The sequence below is a fragment of the Pantherophis guttatus genome, chromosome 3 (assembly GCF_059756535.1).
Source record: "Pantherophis guttatus breed Tessera chromosome 3, ASM5975653v1, whole genome shotgun sequence".
NCBI classification, from domain to species: domain Eukaryota; kingdom Metazoa; phylum Chordata; class Lepidosauria; order Squamata; family Colubridae; genus Pantherophis; species Pantherophis guttatus.
In genome coordinates, this window is record NC_142065.1 from 61323238 (window position 1) to 61342444 (window position 19207).

The following is a 19207-nucleotide window of genomic DNA, read 5'->3' on the forward strand; positions in this document are numbered from 1 at the left end:
CTATTTCCCCAACCATCACTCCAGGCTGTTTTGCAATATGAATTTCCCACAATGATTATTATGGGGTAAGTATTTAATTAGCACTGAAACATGAGAGAAGGAAAAAGAGTGGACAGCTCACATGAAACAGAAAGGGAGGGCCAAGACAAATAATCTTCCTTGTTTTCAAATCGGTGGTCCATATGAAATAAGGGAAAAGTTTAATTCATTATACAACAGATAAAAAAGTGGAAATCCTGCCTGAAAGTCGGGTTCAACGCACCTTGGATAAAATAGGTTATTTATCTGTATCATGGAAATGTGAAGCAAAACAAGGATATAATTAAGGGAGATGGATAACCAATTGTGTAACAGTCACCATGATTATCATTATTCAGCAATTGATCATCACTCCTCAAAGTTATGGGTGGAACTAAATTCTGAAATATCGTTATAAAGACAGACCTTTCACAGACTCTCCATTATGGTAATTCATATGTGGTTGGGGAACTGGGACTATTCATAAATTCCTATCTAATCTGTGAGTGTCTCACACTTTTATCAAAGTCTGGCAACGTATTTGCTTTGTTGTGGTACTTTCTTTGTTGTCTGTTCAACAATAACTCAAACCATAGAGATTTTCATAGGAAATTGGATTAAAATGCTGTTTATGCAAGCAAAGCAGGGCTGTGATCCTACCGGTTAAACAACTGGTTCGCTAAGCGTGTGTGTGCACAATTTAGATAAAACTCACCTTCCGCATTGCTGCCGGCAAGGAAAACAGCTGGACTTTGGAAATGGGAATATAGGTGAGTATAATGCAAGGGCAGGCGGGCCCATTTCAAAATCAGAGCAAACCGGTTCGCTCATGGCTGAATGTTGGAGCTAACAGTTCGCCCGAACCGGTCTGAACCAGTAGAATCCCACCACTGAAGCAAAGCCTTGGGCTGTGAAGGAGATTTTCTCAATGATGCTGCTATTTATAAAATTAAAAAAACACCTTCTCAGACAGGTTACTATGAGCTCTTCCCTGTATATAATATTATGTGACAGGTGACATGCCCATTTAATCACCAGATGTCAAGCTTGACTTGAGTGATATTAACTTTCTAGCCCAACTTTCAATATCTAGTTTCCCACCTAGAGAACATGTTATTCTATACTCTTATTTTTATCTTGGGACATAATAAGTGTTTCATATTATTTTCTAAATAATTGTAAAGAGTGAAGCTGGGAAGGTAAGAACCAGTGATATGTACACCAGGCAGAAATTTTATGTAAATCTAGCTTTTAAGGACTGGAAAAGAACAGGCACAAGGTCCATTGATTCAAAAGGAGGAGAAGTGGTCTGATCGTGATATATAAGGCATGGTTGATTTATGGTTCTGCAGGAGATAGAAGTTCTGCCTTCTCTATGTGACTAGCCTAGGTGAGTGTGTGAAGCTTCTGTCATGCTTCATGGGAAATAAGAAAGTACAGGTAGTCCTCAATTTACAACAGTTCATTTAGTGAACGTTCAAAATTACAACGGCACTGAAACAAAGTGACATATGACCATTTTTCACTCTTATGATCATTGCATCATGCCCATGGTCATGTGATCAAAATTCAGATGCTTGGTAATTGACTCATATTTATGACAGCTGCTATGAACCTGGGTCGTGTGAACCCCTTTTGTGACCTTCTGACAAGCAAAGTCAATGGAAAAAGCCAGATTCGCTTAACAACTGTGTTACTAACTGCAGGGATTTGCTTAACAATTAGGACAAGAAAAGTTGTAAAATCAGGCAAAATTCACATAGCAAATATTTCATTTACCAATAGAAATTTTGGGCTCAGTTGTGGTCGTACCTCAAGGACTACCTGTAATAGAGAACTGATAAAAGGTTTATTTGCTTTTGGCTGTAATGCTGAGCAGGTTATAAAACAAAGGTTTAGATACAGGTCTAATGTTAAAATGGGCCAAGCATAAAGAGTTTGACATAATTAATCAATCAAAGTGGCTTTCAGAATGTTTGGATCTTTTTCTTATGGTGGGGGAAAGGTTGTCTCCTTTCCTCCTTTCTTATTTACCATAGAGATGACTGTTTCTATGGTAAATGATGAATTATACATAGCATAATTCTCATTAACTTTCCAAAGAATTGCAACTGTGGCTTGTAATGCTATGAACAGATGCATTGTTTTGTTTCTATGAGGTTAAAGAAACAAGAGATGGGGGAATCTTCGGCCTCTTGGTACAGTTAAGCAAGGTACCCTTTTCACAAAAATTGAGAAATCAATCTCATTTCCCCCCCCCCCAAAAAAAAACCCTGTAGAATATTATCTTCTCTTTCAGGAAGGATGAGGAAGACACACATAAAAACACAGGTGCGTATTTTGTTCCACATTTAGACTACCAATTTTACTTTGATCTTGGAAATGTTTCATCTTTTCTGAATAACTTTTCCTGAGTTTGTAGAAACAGTTACCTAATGGCAGGGAAGAACTTTGTGAAGCTGGAACCATTATTTTTGTTTATGGCAAAGAAACAGGAAGATATGCCAATATGCAGAGACCTGATTAAGTAGATTAATCTGTTTCTGGGATGTTCTTCAGAGGCAGATAGAGTTGAATGAAACTGAAAAGCATAAATTAACTGCACCTCTAGTTCCTTGTTCTAATCAATGAACCCCAAGAGCTTAAGGGCTCTTGAAACTCTCTTTTTTTCTGATGTACTTAAATGAGCCCTGTTTCCCAGTGTGACTTCTCTAATACTATCAGTGGCTTCCCAGTGATTCCAAGCAATGTCTCTATGTCCTGGCTTCACTACAAAGTCCTTCAAAAATTAATTGGATGGTATGAAAGTTTCAGAAGAAAGAATAGGGGATGGTGAAGATTTTGTTATGAAAAGACTTCTGACAAAAGACTTTAATGATATCTCTAATCCCCAAAAAATGATAATAAAGATGTTCTGAAGCATATTTGAAAAAATTATGATCGTATTTGTTCTTCAAACCATGTCAATCCTTCTTTTTATTTTGCCTCCACTTTAAGTTAAGTCGTTTTTCACTTTCTACTTTATAAGCTATTCTAGAAATCACAAGGGAACATTTAATAGGTTTTATTTTAAAAATGATTTATAAATGGTTCTGTTATTTCATTACTTCAAGTAAGCATCTGTAAATTTTGTTTTCTTTTAAAAAGGCTTAGGCAATAAGCACAAGCAAACAGGTTTTTCAGTGTTTGGTATGCATTTAATTTGTTCTTGATTTAAGATCATTTTAGATGTGCAATACAATTGTCATGACATGGAATTCATAACCGTCAAACTGCTCTAGTCAAATCTGTTTATTTATGATTGCACTGGCCTATCTTTTTATTAACGAGAAAAGAAAGAACTGCCAGCTCCAAGAAACTGAAATAAAACCCCTTCCAATGAAATTTTCATACCAACCATGCATCCTGAAACTATTAATGCCAGCAGGCTGGTAGACAGAAAAGTGGGTACAAAGTGGCTTAACAATAATTGAGTTCTTGGTTATAGAAACAAGATTCAGGTCAAGTCAATTTCAGTTACATCTCATCTGAGAAGACAAGTGGAAATCGATACTGGAGAAGGCTCAAGGAGACCCACTGATAAACCATATTTTTTTCCTGAATTTATTTAGTTTACATGATTTTTTTTAATAATTTGGACTTATTCAAAAATTTATGTTTTGTATAAAGTAAGTACCCAAATCTTCTTTTTATACCTTCTGCTATTATTGTATAATCTGTGCAGATTGAATTGTAGGCACTTAGGAGTAAAAGAGGAGCCTCTTATTAACATTATCTGTCTGTTTGTCTGTCTGTCCATGCATACGTACGTATATACGTATGTACATACGTCTGCCCCTTTTTATGGCAAGGTTGGAGTTAACGTTTAGAAAGGACTTGGAACAATAATAAGGAAAACAATGCCTGCTAAAAGTGATAATCCAACTGGAGGTTATATCTAAGGTCTAAGAAATAAGTAAAAGTCAAACTATTTTTCAAGAATTCACCTGCATGATTAAAGAAATAGACATGAAGATCATTGACCTTCTGGCAGGGTTGCTGGCAATTTATTTTGTTTATTTATTGTGTTGATTATTTGTTTTCTGTTCACTGACCAATTACTATTAAATGGTGTGTCCCCCCCAATCATATACTTCTTGCATAATTGTACTATTTGAGGGGAAAACTACTACTAAGTTTTCCCCTCAAGTAGTACTAAGTACTACTAAGGGGGAAAATGAGGAAAAAAATAGCAACAGAGAGAAAAATAAAGTAAGGATTATCTGAAATTAACTATGAATTTTCCTCTTATACATAAAATACTTTATGCTTTAATCATCATATTCATGCTAACCTATATTTAGACACCATTTCAAAGAAATAATTAGGAGTGGCCTAGTGGTAAAGACGCTTGCCTCCCACTCAGAAAGTTGGAAATTCAATACCAGATAGCAGCAGATGCTGCCTAGGGTGCAAAGAAAAATATTGGCTCTGAACTCCTGTAGGCATCAGGTATGGCATCCGGCCAGTAAATGTTCAACTCCATCCAGTTGACCCAACTCTACCCCAAATAGGGACTAGAGTGTCATAAAAAGAAAGGGGTTTTTTTTCCCCCAGAAGAAATAATTAAAAAGCTAAGAGAAAAACAAAAAGGCCAGAACACATCCTCTCCAGTAGCCAATACCCAGATAAGCAGGAAAGCAACACCAGACAAAAAAATCAAGCAGAAAACAATACCCTAGTCAAGAACTATCAAGGAGAAATTCAAACTCCCATCAACACTGGTTTAGCTCAACAGACAGAAGCACTGTAATTTAACACCAGCTGTCTGCAATTAAAGTAAGATCGAATCTTGCCAGGCTCAAGGTTGACTCAGCCTTTCATCCTTTCTAAGGTAGGTAAATTGAGGACCCAGTTTGTGGGGGCAATAAGCTGACTTTGTATAAATATACAAAAGTATGAAGGCTATTGCTTAACGCACTGTAAGCCGCCCTGAGTGTCCGGAGAAGGGCGGCATATAAATCAAATTAAAAAAAAAAACCACTTTAACTGCTGTATATAAACAAGGAGCACACAGCATACTCACTAGCACTCATGTTATCTAGTTGGGTAATCAAATAACTAACTGAGAGAGCACCAAGAACTCCACAATTCAGCTCTGAGCTACATATATTGTCTTCTATTTGAATTGTTATCTGTCTCTAAGGTTGGATGTTCCTCAGCTTAGGATGGCACAGACTTTCCAGATGGTGGTCTAGGTGGGAGGAAAAAAATCAATGTGCATAGAAATGAGGGCCATAATTATTCAATCTTATGAGTAGCCTCCATAACTAGTGGCCACCCTCTACCAATGCAAAACAGTACAAGGGGAACTAGGGTAGTACATTCATTCCTGCTTCTCCTGAATGCGAATGAACTATTCCTACTTCCTGTATGGCATAAAGAAGGCTTTAGTAAATTAAGTTTCTTTTTCCGCTTCCAATCAGTTAGAGAGTGCTCATGATTTTATGTGTAAGTGGTGTTTCTCATTTCTATTGGAGTAAGACTACAACTGTTTTGAGGGAACTGAACAGCAGTGGAATTAAAAATGTGAAAATACAGTCAAGCAGAAATCAAAAGCATTGAAAATTTGGATAAATGAACTCCAAAATGCAAACAAGGCTGTTTGAAATTTCAGATTTTTGTGTGATAGCTTTTAATGCTTCAAGTAAAAATATTGTTGTTATTGCATTTGGCAGCAAATCTAGCAAAATGGCAAACTCCCTATTTAAAGAGACTGCATTATGAAAAGATATTATTAAATCACACCAATACCTTAATCAGAATGCAAAAACATTCTGAAAGGCATTTCAAAAGTCGAAAGCAACTGTTGGAAAGATCAATGAAAGCCAGGAAGGGAATCTAAAAACATGTGCAGTATTCAAATAGAATAAATGTTTCATAAAAAGCAATCATTATGTTGTGGGTATGACATTTTCAGTTTTCCAACAATTTGAATACGGTGGCAATAGAAACCTGGAGTGGTGGTATGCAAACTTCTTGTTTGTAGCTCCAGAACTCACCCAGAATGGTGGTAAAAAGGACAACAATTTGATACTTTTGCATGCGGGGGAGTTTAAGGGGGTTTAAAGGGTGAAATGAATTTTTAAGCCTTGCAAGTGTTAATTTCACATTTCATGCTTTGGAAACTCCTAACCCCTGCTCCCAAAACTGGTCCTAGTCTTGCCTTTTGAAGATGTAGGCTTCAAAACTCCCCCCTAAATGAAGTACAACATTCAAGTTGTCAGATTATTTTTTTGTACCCCCTTAGAAGACTGAATGCATTTATATCTTCTTATAAATAGTAAAGATATAATTGGTGCCAGGCTTGAACTAGTGTTCAGCAACAAGAAAATGTAACTCCCTTGCCCTCCCCATGAGCTTTGAAAACGCAAAGGCTATTATTCATCAAACCATTTCTTGATTAGAATTTGACCAAAGGTCTTCCCAAGCAGTAATCGGGAACAAAACTACTTAAATGGAAAATAGGTAGATTTATCTTTTTAAGTGTACCATGTTTCATTCCTAGGGAAATAATGGCAGATATTAACCAAGAAGTATGAATTCAATTATTTCACATTATGATTCCTTTCACAGTCTGCTCTGGAGACGAATAACAGGCTACTTAGTGTTTTCAGATCAATGTTATTACATGGTGAAGGACGAAGCAATCACATTAAAACTAGCTACCACATGATTCCTACACAGCTTACCACTACCCGAAGATTGCCCAACCTTTATCACAAACTAGATTGAATTAGTTATTTTTCTATCTAAAGCAAAGCATTATTTAATACTCAAAGCATTATTTAACACTGCTAAAGAGGTTCAGATTCAGTTGACATCCCAAAACATAAGGTTTTGTGGCTACAGTGTGGACACGCACATACACATACACATACACACCCACAGAAACACAATTGATTGGTAGAGTGCTCTGCGTAAGAGAATTTGTCACATCAATAGCAACTGAAAAATACTCAGGAGCTGTAATGTGGTTTAAATGAGCAGTTACCGCATCAATGTATTTTCTGTGTTAGGCGGCTGGAATCCTTTTGCAAGCTGTATTTGTTTTAAGAAAAAGAATGATAAATATTTTACAATGATTTTTTTTAAAGCAATGGCTTAAAATGGTTTGAAAGTATCTTAAACATAGTAAAATCCTTGGTGAAAGCAGACATAACATATAAGTAAAAATCATTCCTGTACTCATAGATTATTTGGATTTATAATAATTTTCAACCAAATCTAGTTAACCTGGGAGTAGAGCTGAATAAAAGGCCCTGGTTAATATCCCTCAGTTTAGTCATAATTTCTGAAAAGAAAAGATGCTGATTCCACATGATGACATAGACCAAAATTGAGTAAATATGGGTGCCTTAGTCTTTCTATGTCCAAGGTGTCAGATAATTTCTTACAGTTATAAAGAAAGTACCTAAGGCTCTTGTTAAGTCTACCATCTCATGAAAAAGGCACATACTCTGCCATAGCTTCCAAAAAGCATTGTATTGTTTTGTTAGTTTTTGTAACAGAATAATAGAGTTGGAAGGGACTTTGAAGGTCTTCCAGTCCAACCCATTGCTCAAGCAGAAAACCCTATACCATTTCAGACAAATCATTGCCCAATCTCTTCTTAAAAACCTGCTGTGTTGAAATATCTACAACTTCTGAAGGCAAGTCAGTCACTGATTAATTGTTGTAATTGTCAGGAAATTTCTCCCTAGTTCTAGATTGCTTCTCTCCTTGATTAGCTTCTTGTCCTGCTTTGGAGGTGCTTTGGAGAATAGTTTGAGCCCTTCTTCCTTGTGGCAGCCCCTTAAATATTGGAACTCTCCTATCATGCCATCTCTAGCCCTTATTTTAATTAAACTAGACATACCCAATTTCTACAACCGTTCTTCATATATTTTAGCCTCCAGTCTCCTAATCATCTTTGTTGCTCTTCTCTGTCCTCTTTCAAGAGTCTCAACATCTTTTTATATCGTGACAACCAAAACTGGATGTAGTGTAAGTGTAAATCATGTAACCATGGAGATGCTGCAATGGTCATAATTGTGAAAAATGGTCCTAAGTCATTTTTTTTCAGTGCCTTTATAACTTTGAACGGTCACTAAATGAACTTTGTAAATCAAGGATTACCTGTATTTTCAGTCCAGATTACAGGTAGTCCTTCACTTACAACCACAACTGAGACCAACATTTCTGTTGTTAAGTGAGACATTTGTTAAGCGATTTTGCCCCATTTTACGATCTTTCCTGCTACCATTGTTAAGTGAATCACTGCAATTGATAAGTTAGTAACCCAGTTGTTAAGTGAATCTGGCTTCCCCATTGAATTTGCTTGTCAGAAGGTTGCAAAAGGTGATCACATGACCTTGGGATGGAGCAATGGTCATATATATGAACCACTTGCTAAGCATCTGAATTTTGATCACATGATCGTAGGGATGCTGTAAAGCAGTGTTTCTCAACCTTGGAAGCTTGAAGATGGGTGGACTTCAACTCCCAGAATCCCCCAGCCAGCGCTGCTGGCTGGGGGATTCTGGGAGTTGAAGTCCACCCATCTTCAAGCTTCCAAGGTTGAGAAACACTACTGTAAAGGTTGTAACTGTGAAAAATAGTCTTAAGTCACATTTTTCTGTGCTGTTGTAACTTTAAACAGTCACTAAACGAACAGCTGTCAGAGACTAGAAGGGAAATTTAATGTTTAGTTTGCTTTTTTCCACATCACAAAATACTCAACAGCTGCAAAACATAAGTGGGGATGAAGTGATTCAGAACAATCCCACTGAACATCGCAGATCTTTCTATTGCCATAGAAAGGACTGGAAAGAAAAGCTTATCAATATTATGGCTGAGAGGCAGGCAGCTTAATCGGACTTCCCACAGCTCAACTGGGTGCTTATCTGATGCTTCCCATGTCAAAATATAATGCTGTACCCTATTGTATGATTCCCTTTCCCCATGTTGCCTTTTCTTCAAATAACTGGTTTTCATTCACCTTCTGGAAAAGCAGATGGGCCCATGTATGCCCTGGTCAATTTTGGGGGAAAAAACCTGGAGTGAAATTTCAGAGTATCAAGATACCTTCAGGATAAATGATTATTTTCTGATGACTAATAGGCAATTACTATGGTAATTTGGCAATACACGAGCAAGGTATCGGAATGAGAAATTATAGGTAGCTATTCCAGACTCATTTCTATGGTAACAAAAAGAAATGGACATTAAATAGCAGTTATACTGTGGCTGTACTTGGTAATTATAGATTTTTATGCTCAGCAAATATAAATGCATTTATTCATAGTCTTGTGATTATTTAGTTTTATACACTCTAAGGTGCTACATAAATAATAATGATAGTATATGTACTGACAGATGCCTAATAGGGGGAAAAAAGGCCCATCAAAAGCTTTGTTCTATCACTTGGATATTCTCTTTTTCTGACTTTATATAAATGATTGCTGGTATATGAAATGAAATGAAGGTAAAATATGGATTAAAAAGAGAAAAAGGCTTGCAACAGAGCTGAGTGTCCAATCTCAGCAACAGACGTCTATCCTCAGCAATGAAAGCTCATTAGATGATTTTGGCCCAGTCATTCTCTTACAGTCTAATCAAATTTGTAGGTGAATCTTGTGAGAATAAAATGAGATCCACATGTGAGCAACCCTGAGATTCTAAAAACAAGGAAGAAACTAAATTCAATACAATAAAATAAAATACTAAGTCTGATATTATTTGGTATCACATACATAGTGCATACAGATGGAATCTGCATGTGTCTGTAATTGGATTATGGCTAGTCCTCACTTAACATCCATTCATTCAGTGATGGTTTAAAGTATGATGATGAGCCTTCAGTGATGGAGCACCCATAACTTCTGAAGGCAAGCCATTCCACTGGTTAATTGTTCTCACTGTTCTCATTGTTAGGAAATTTCTTCTTTAGTTCTAGGTTGTTGATTAGTTTCCATCCATTGATTCTTGTCTTGCCTTCTGCTGCTTTGGAAAATAGGTTGACCCCTCTTCTTTGTGGCAGGCCCTCAAATATTGGAACACTGCTATCGTATCACCCCTTGTCCTTCTCTTCACTAGACTAGACATACTGAATTCCTGCAACCATTATTCATGTTTAAGCCTCCAGCCCCTCTGTTGCTCTTTTCTGTACTCTGTACTCTTTCCAGAGTCTCAACATCTTTTTTATAATAAGGTGACCAAAACTATAAAGTGTTACTAAAATTTAATGTGATTTTGATTCTGTCTTCTGTTAATGCAACCTAGGATTGCATTAACAATGCTGCTGCCTTTTTTGGCTGCTGCTGCACACTGCTAGCTCATATTTAAGTGACTGTCCACTAGGACTCCAAGTTCCCTCTCAGTTACTGCTATTGAACCCGTTTTCACCTAATCTGTACTTTTATCAACATTGATTTTCATTTTGTTAAATAAGGACCAGTGTTCAAGTCTGTTGAGATCCATCTGGATCTTAAGTCTATCTTCTGGAATGTTGGCTATTCCTTCCAGTCTAGTGTTGGCAAATTTGATGAGTTCACCTTCTATTCCCTCATCTACCTGCCTGACAGTCTGTTTATGAGCCACCTGGGAGTTTCAACTTCGGGTCAGCTTACTCACAGACTTTGGTTGTTGGAAGCGGGCAGGAAGTTGCAAGGAGTCCTCACTTAACAACCTTGTTTAATCACTGCAGGGATTACTGTTATTAAGAAAGGTGGTCATGTGACAGATCACATTGTGTGACAGCAGTGCTTAGCAATAGAAATGCAACTGATTTCTGAGTACATTTACACAGGATTTCACTTTCTTAAATCAATGTTCAGGATATGGTTGTGGCTTCTTTAAGGTAAGGAAAAAGGGAAAGACAAAGATAAAGTTTGCATGCTGATGATGAATAGCTCCAGATACCATGTTTTTTCCCCCCTTCTCTCCAGCTCTTCTGATTCCATTTGAAAATTCAGTATGGACTGATTTGTTTTGATTGTTTGCAGATACTAAGATGTTGTAAGAACTGAGGTGCTTATGTTTGTAAGTCTATAGAACTCTCTGAAGATTGGCAACCTTTCAATGCATGTTGTCCCTGGCTTTTTGAACATAGACTATGATTAGAAAATTCATGATTCTTTGTTGCCCAGATAGTGAATGTCCTGCTCCTCGTGTTTTCATTTAAGATGCATCCAAGTGCCAACTAAGTATTGACTAAAAGGGAAATGATGGAGTTTTGATGTACAGAAAAAGAGAAGGAGAAAAATAGGGACTTGGTTCATAGCTATCATTGATTAGTTTTAAAGTCAATGCAGCAACTGAAATGTGAATTATAAAGTCAAGGGTCTAGTAGCAGGAAAGAGAAGATGTAATATCTATGCCTAAAATGTGCTTTCAAACTTCTAGCTACAATCTTTTTAGTTTCGCTATTGGCACCTGTCAAATTTCCTATGCAATTCCATTTGAACATAAAAATAAAACCAAATAAACTTTCCAAAATCACAACCCCTAGATTTCAGTAAAAGCAAAAATTAAAATTGGATGCAATTCCATATAACAGAGTTAAACACAGGGGCACTTCTCATCTACAGTATGAAGTTGAATTTATTAACATTGGTTCTCCATCATTTCTCCCCAACTAATTGGGCACATTGAGTACTTCCTAAGAATAAGTCTAGCAAATGACTGCCTGGAGCAACCTCCTAGCAGGGCATTTGCTCATCAGTATTCACTGTCTCTACCAGAATGTAAAGAAGGAGAAAGCACATTCTCCCAAGAGCATGTAAAGAACAGATAAAAGGGGAATAGTGACTCAGAAAGAAAAGAAAGGCTCACGGCTCCACGAAAGGTTTTACCTCTTGCAGATTCCTCACCTAAGGATTGTATTATTTCCACATACAAACAAGAGGATTCTGAATTATTATTTATTATTTCAGTTATCTCTGTCTAGGCTTACTACCCACTAGCAAATTCACTTCTATCTAGGAAGAGATTGGGCTGTTTCTATTTTCTTCTTTTTCCTTTTTGCTGAAGGTTTCAGGTTGGATACAGAGGGCATTATTATTCTCCTTTTGTGAAGCAGCCTTTAGGGGAACAAAATCTCTGAGCAACATACCCTACTGACTTGTGCACCAAGGTTTTACATATTTATTTGTGGCTTATTTCCCAGACTAGGCTGATACTGTTTCCATGCTTACTGCCCTGGGAAAAATGGATTATTTTTTTTTACCTAAGTCAGTTTATATCCCCTTACTAGAGAGATTGCAAGGGAGGACAGACGACTTTTATGTAGGCTTTCTCCTCCAGGACTCAAACCCAGCTACCACACATGCAGTGGCAAAATTCTGTGTTACTGCAATGTCCACATTGCAGCAACAGGAGCCTGGTTTAGCTCAACAGACAGAAGCACTGTAATTTAACACCAGCTGTCTGCAATTAAAGTAAGATCAAATCTCGCCAGGCTCAAGGTTGACTCAGCCTTCCATCCTTTCTAAGGTAGGTAAAATGAGGACCCAGTTTGTGGGGGCAATAAGCTGACTTTGTATAAATATACAAAAGTATGAAGGCTATTGCTTAACGCACTGTAAGCCGCCCTGAGTCTCCGGAGAAGGGCGGCATATAAATCAATTTTTTTTAAAAAAAGAAGAAAAAAATGGTTACAGAATTATAGCTGTCAACTTGTGCTAATTTTTTGGAGATATCTAAACAATTTTTGGAAAAATACATTTACTCACATACTTATTGGCTCTCCACTCACATAAATTAGGGAGTGACCCTAACGGTTTAAGATCATGTATTTTCATAACAGGGATGTTATTATTCACGATTAATGTCAGTATTATTTTTAATATATTGTATGTCTATTGCTGGTTGATGACCGTAATAAAGTTGTATTCTATTCTTACCTAGGAAAAAATAATAATAATAAAATAGACCAAGCTTAAAACAAATGTGATTTCAAATTGAATGACTGGAATGTTGTACTCAAAATTAGGAGGGATGGCTAACACTGTAAAAGACAAAACTAAGATACAAAATGATCAGATAACTGGGTTAAATATTCTTTCTTTTCTCTTGTTTGCAACTACATCCGCACATACGGTAGCGAATGAATGAAATCAACCAGATTAAGTTAGGAACAGAGAAGTTAAAATACGTTTTCATTTTTCTAATGGAGAGAGTTCCTAAGCAATTGTGGTTAAGTCCCCAGACTAGAAAGCAAGAAATCTTGAATTCAAGTCCTGCCTTAGCCATGAAAGCCAGCTGGTGACCTTGGGCCAGTCACTTTCTCTCTCAGCCCAACTCACCTCACAGGATTGTTGTGGGGAAATTAAGAGGAGAAAGGTGTGTTTGATATGTTCGCCACCTTGAGTTATTTGTAGAACTAATAACGCCAAGAAATAAACAAACAAACAAATGTCCCCTTTTTATTTTAGCAAGAGAAATGAGGTATGCAAAGGAATAGACCACTTCCCCTCCCCCAGGTAGTTTGTATTCCCCCTTTCCCAGACTGGTCACTTTCCTTGAAAAGGAAGTTCCTCGTCCCCATGTACAATGAGGACATATAAACGTATGACTCCTTTATAAGTGTCTCCCCATGACATTATTTCAGCATGCAGGGAGTTCACCTCACACCAATTCCAGGACAAAAGGTTTGTCTGATAACTCCTGAGAAAAAATATCATAGCTTTCTTCAAAGCCCTAAAGATTTGCCCAAGAGAAGAAAGCTGTGATCAATGCATTACCTCTCTCTGAATGCTGGATATAGAATAACAGACTTAAATAATAGAAAAGCAAATTCTGGTTGATGTTAGAAAAATAGTTTAGAAGAGCGTTTTGACAGAGGCACACATTACCTGGAGAGATAGCAGGCTTCCCTTTTTTACCTTCAAGAGAAACCCTTGTCAGTGATGCTTTGATTTGAATTCCTGTGTCGAGCAGCTAGTGTAACTTAATTGTCTAAATGACCTCTTCCAACTCTGTGATTCCTGGGAAATCCATACAAAATCAAATGCCTTTTGCTCCATTTTCTTGCCTTCATCCTCTCTACCATTTTTCAGCATCTAATTGCCTCCCACCTCAGAGACTTCCTTCCCATTTATTCCGTTCTAATATGGTTATTGGGCAACTGCTGTCTATAATTAAGTGGATGAAAAAGACTCTTAGAAAGTTAGGCTCTTCTGTTTCGGCGGTTAGAAATCAACTTCTGAGCACTTTTCCCCCTCAGCCTCACTTAATTCTGAACACCATGTTAAGATATTGAGATATGCAGAAACAGAACTTTCCCTACCAGCAAACACTCTTTAAGAAGTTTCGAGCTTGAGATGTGACAAGCCTATGTGCTATAATTAACATATATATTTTACTTCCCCAGTGTATCTCACTGTCACAGCAAATAAGTGAAAGCAATAATGAAAGAGTGTGGAACAGAGCAGGATCTGCTAACTGTTGATTCTGACTGTAAAAGCTTTCAGAAGGAATAGAGGCTTTTTTTTTTTTTTTTTTTGGCTACTGCCTTGTCACAGAATTTCAAGGGCGCTTCAGGAGAGATCTGCCACTATTAAGAAGCATATTACCTTCCATGCCATCTGGGGGTCTCTCATCTCTGCAAGGTGAAAATGACAAATTGGAACTAATCTAAGCTGAAGATGGCACCATTACAGGCATCTTGCCTGCAGGAACAGATGTCACTCTTTCAGCTACATGGTGACAAGTTTAGAGCAAGCGTGGGATAAAGGAGAGTTCAACCCTGGCCTCAGGATGTGCCAGCTTTTAAATCAAGAGTATGTTGTTGTGTTTCTCTGCCTTATCTATTGTTGCTGGAGGTATCACAAAATATCCAGAAGGTATTAATGCTAAACTGCCAGGAAATATTGAAAGTCTGAAGAAAACAACTTTCTTCCTTGAAGTGTAGCAGTCATGAAGGATTAAGGAAAGATGTTATTTTGGTATTTCGCTGATAGAAGCCTCTTTTATCAGTTGGATCAGTTTAAGCCTATTTTCATAATCATATGTGGTCCATTGCAAATCAAAGATTGCAATTTCCTTTCAAGGGTTCAGGCCCGAACCAACACAGCTTCCAATGGTCTCAAATTAAATTCCTTTTTTGTCTTTTTGAGCCCTGATCACAATGCATTACAAATTACTATCATGTATTGTAGTGTAATTGGTTGTTTCTTAAATGGTCAGCTTTCATTCTTTGGGTGTCCAACAGAGTCAGCCTTTTATCACCAATGCGGGCATGTCATTTATCATTATCCAGTTTCAGCAAATGCCACAAAAAATATCAGAACTATTCCTCAACAGTCAATTTTCCTTTTAGAAAAAAACAAAAATTATATTTCATTGCCATAAACAACCATCCTAACATTTTAATAATAACAGATTATCTTGCAAGATTTCTATCAAAGAGAAATCCTTATAAAATAATATGCCTTTTGCTCCATTTCTTTGAGTATTTTGCATGAAGAAATTTTGAGTAATACTCCAAATATTCATGTTCATTATTGTTATTATGTTCAAATGCATATTGTGCATTTGCTCTGAACCAGTTTATTTTTTCTTATGTATTATAAAACTCTCCCTATGTAATACACTCACAAACAGTCAGAGAAATGGACATAGAATTGATAGAATTCTGCTTTTAAGCAAGAATTAGCACTCCCAGGAACCTCCCCAAAGTAATAATTTCATAGCACAGTGATGTCCATTAAGTGTAAGAATAGAATTCAAATTTGCAATGAATGACAAAGTAAATGATGTTCCTATAAATTCTATAACTGCTGGAAACGGTATAACTGGCTTAGTTATGATGTTGCCATGTAATTTAGTGAGGACATTTCTCACACACAAAAATGACAAATCTAGAAAAAATGGAGCTATGAATTGAAATCACGCTGAAACACCATCCTATCTAAGTTCTAAAATTCAGCTCACCAACTTTGACTTTCAAGCAGAGTAAAAGTCAAGTCTGTTTCAAGTTACACCTGATGCTTGAGATTGCAGTTTCCCTAGCAAGGTGTATGGAGCTGTTTTATCATTTTCTTTTTCTGGGATATTTTCAGTTTCCCAACCTGGTCTACAGCCCTGGAATTCTCAGGTCATCTCCCATCCAGTATGAATTTGAATCAGGGTTGTGGGGCTTCTAAGCCAAGACAAAGTCAGCAGATGCTGTTACCTGCTGAAAACTGATTTTAAAATCTTCATCATCATCATCATCATCATCATCATCATCATCACATTCAACAATGAAACCTTGCTGTGAATTATTTAATAGTCATGGCATACTCACATTATCAAGATTGTAATATCCCTCTTGCAATAATAGGCAGTGTGTTGTATTATATTCATTTTAAGTTATTAATTACATTTTTGTACATGATAAGGTAGAAATCAAACTAATACTTTCCCATTAGCAGTCCATTTAGTTCAGAATGGCAGAACTTCCAGCATCTAATAAAAAAGCCAAAATTATGGGGTGCTATTGGTCCAATAATTAAGTAAGTGATTCTTTCTGCAATACCTAACCTCCCCAAAGTCATTGATGACATTAGGCCAGATATGTTTGATACATTTTGGGCTTCCCTAAATTTTTTGCAGGTCCCTAAAAATTAATATAATCCTGAATGAAAAGCAAGAGACAGAGAGATAGCAAGAGGTCTAAAGAAAATTGCTTCTCTACCTTTACAAATATTGATACATTATTTTTCATTATTTCTGTTCTGTTCTGTTCTGTTCAAATAATAGACCCATCTCAGAGACTATATATTTGACTATATAAAGATCAGAAATAAGATACTGACCAATTAGCTGAAAGTCAATCTTACCTCTTCTTCAAAACCTTATATCGGCCTTATATAAACCTCATGCTATTTCAAAATGAGAGTCTGTGACTGAAACAAATAATGTTCCTTTCACATTTAACGATAATTTGTACAGACGTTTCTAGCCTAGCTGTTAGATATGATGTATAAGTGTGATCTGGATGGCTTCAAAACAGACTTCCCAAAGTATTCTCAAACAAGCTTCCTCAGTGATGTGCCACTAAACTGGAGAAAAGTATCAAAATTCAGCTTATTTATTTATTCATGGCTAGGATTAAGAAAAATGAAGGAATGGTTATCCAATTTGTAAATAACATCAAGGTGAATGGGATAGCTCATGTGCTACAATAAATGGGCTTGGTCCACATCAGAATGATGGAAAAAAAATACTCATGCTTTCTGAGAGATACTATGGGGGTTTTTTTCCCCCTGAATATCTGAAGCTATTCCTTGTACTCTTAGACCATTGAATCAGGGGTGAAATGCTCCCAGTTCGGACCGGATCGCCCAATCCAGTAGCGATGGCGGCAGGTGGTTCGGAGAACCGGTAGCAAAAATCCCTGCTGCCCCCACCACCACCACCATGCCCAGCTAAGCCACATGATCATCAGAGGCTTTTTTTTTTTTACTTTTAAAAGCATTTTTTCTACAACCTCTTCCGATGAAAAAATGCTTTTAAAAGTAAAAAAAAAGCCTCTGAGGATCGTGCGACTCAGCTGGGATCGTCAGAGGTTTTTCAAAGCATTTTTTTCTGCAACCTCTTGGCCGAAGCGGTGGCAAAAAAAATGCTTTGAAAAGTCTCTGATCATCCCAGCTGAGTTGCCTGATCGTCAGAGACTTTTCAAAGCATTAGAAAAAATGTTTTGAAAAGTTAAAAAAAAAAGTTGGCCATACCCACCCAGTCACATTACACTATCCCCACCAAGCCACGCCCACAGAACTGGTAGTAACAGATTTTACATTTCACCCCTGCATTGAATACTGGAGTAACAAACTTTATTTTTGTATTTATTTATTAAGAAAACTTATATAGTCATCCAAGTCACTCATGGTGAGCCCAGATGGCTTACAAAATAAAACTCCAAATACAAAACACAATAAATCTTCATAAACACACACACACACACACATGCCCACCAATAACAATCATAAAAACCCTTTGATGTGCTGTATATCACTCCAAGGTTCTCAGGCTCTCTGGCAAAACCATATCTGCAGGGCATTTTGAAAGAATATCAAGGTAGATAAACCAGTCTTATTTTGGTTGGGTTCGTCAGCCAGAAAGTTGACACAGTGTGTCAACTGTGGCAAGAAAGGTCTGAAAATGAGGCTAAACTACTTAACAAATGTCTCACTTAACAACAGAAATTTTGGGCTTAATTGTGGTTGTAAGTCGAGGACTAGCTGTACTGTGTAGCTGAAATTCTCTTTACTCAGCTGCTGCCTTGTTTAGATTTAACACTGTTTGGCTGAAGATGTTCTCTGCAATATCTAGACTCTCATAGCTGAAGTTGTTTAAGATCTGCAGATGATGAAGACAATGTGAAGAAATCATGACTAAGTTTTAAAGGTTTTATATTCAAAATATGCAAACATAACTTAATTGGTTAGCTTTATAGACTTGATCTGGTATTTTCTTATCTCAGTCTTTTAAAATTCTCTTTTCCTGTTTTCTGGCCCTGCAAATAATTGTTCTAGAAGTTAACTAACTCAAGTATATCACTCATCCTATACTGCATAATCATACCTGTAATTGCCAAGATAAACTCCATCTGGATTAAGCATAGGAGCGATCTTGAAGACCAAATGATCCCGTAGTACTTTGGCAATTGGATGTGGGCTCACAAGAAAATCAATGATACCTAGGGGGAAAAGTATATTATTATTTTTTTATAAACGCAAAAATAATGTATGTTTTTCAAATTATATTGAATTCCATTGTAATAGTTCACTAGATATCATAAAACCAAAAGGGCAATTTCCAATTATTTTTAATAAAGATGTGCAAATTGGGACTAATTCAATTCAAACATCCACATGGATTCAGAAAAATCATTTGGAAAATCAGTCTCTTTTATTTATTTATTTATTTATTTATTTATTTATTTATTTATTTATTTATTTATTTATTATTCGAATTTCTATACCGCCCTTCTCCTTTCGGACTCAGGGCGGTGAACAGCCAAGATAAAAACATTTATACATAAATACGATTAAAAATAGATTTAAAATAATTAAATCTGGCCCATAGTTTAAAATTTATCAATTTAAAATCCATATCAAAATTTAAAACCAACCATAAAATCATAAAATCAAGAGAGACCGGCTAACTGAAAGAGATGAGTTTT

General features: G+C 36.6%; 1 protein-coding gene and 1 long non-coding RNA gene across 3 annotated transcripts in view; one reads left to right on the top strand and one right to left on the bottom strand.

Annotated features, from left to right (window-relative positions):
* The window catches only part of LOC117664199 (AGBL carboxypeptidase 4), an 836143-nt gene that overhangs the window by 161747 nt on the left and 655189 nt on the right, over nucleotides 1-19207 (bottom strand). For both annotated transcript variants that reach the window (XM_034415043.2, XM_034415044.3), the window contains exon 8: nucleotides 18607-18721. In XM_034415043.2, the coding sequence (XP_034270934.1) occupies nucleotides 18607-18721 (115 nt within the window). The remainder of the gene's footprint in view (nucleotides 1-18606; nucleotides 18722-19207) is intronic.
* Nucleotides 1-19207, top strand: part of LOC148114613 (uncharacterized) — a 51270-nt gene that overhangs the window by 2795 nt on the left and 29268 nt on the right. The gene's annotated exons all lie outside the window — the stretch shown is intronic.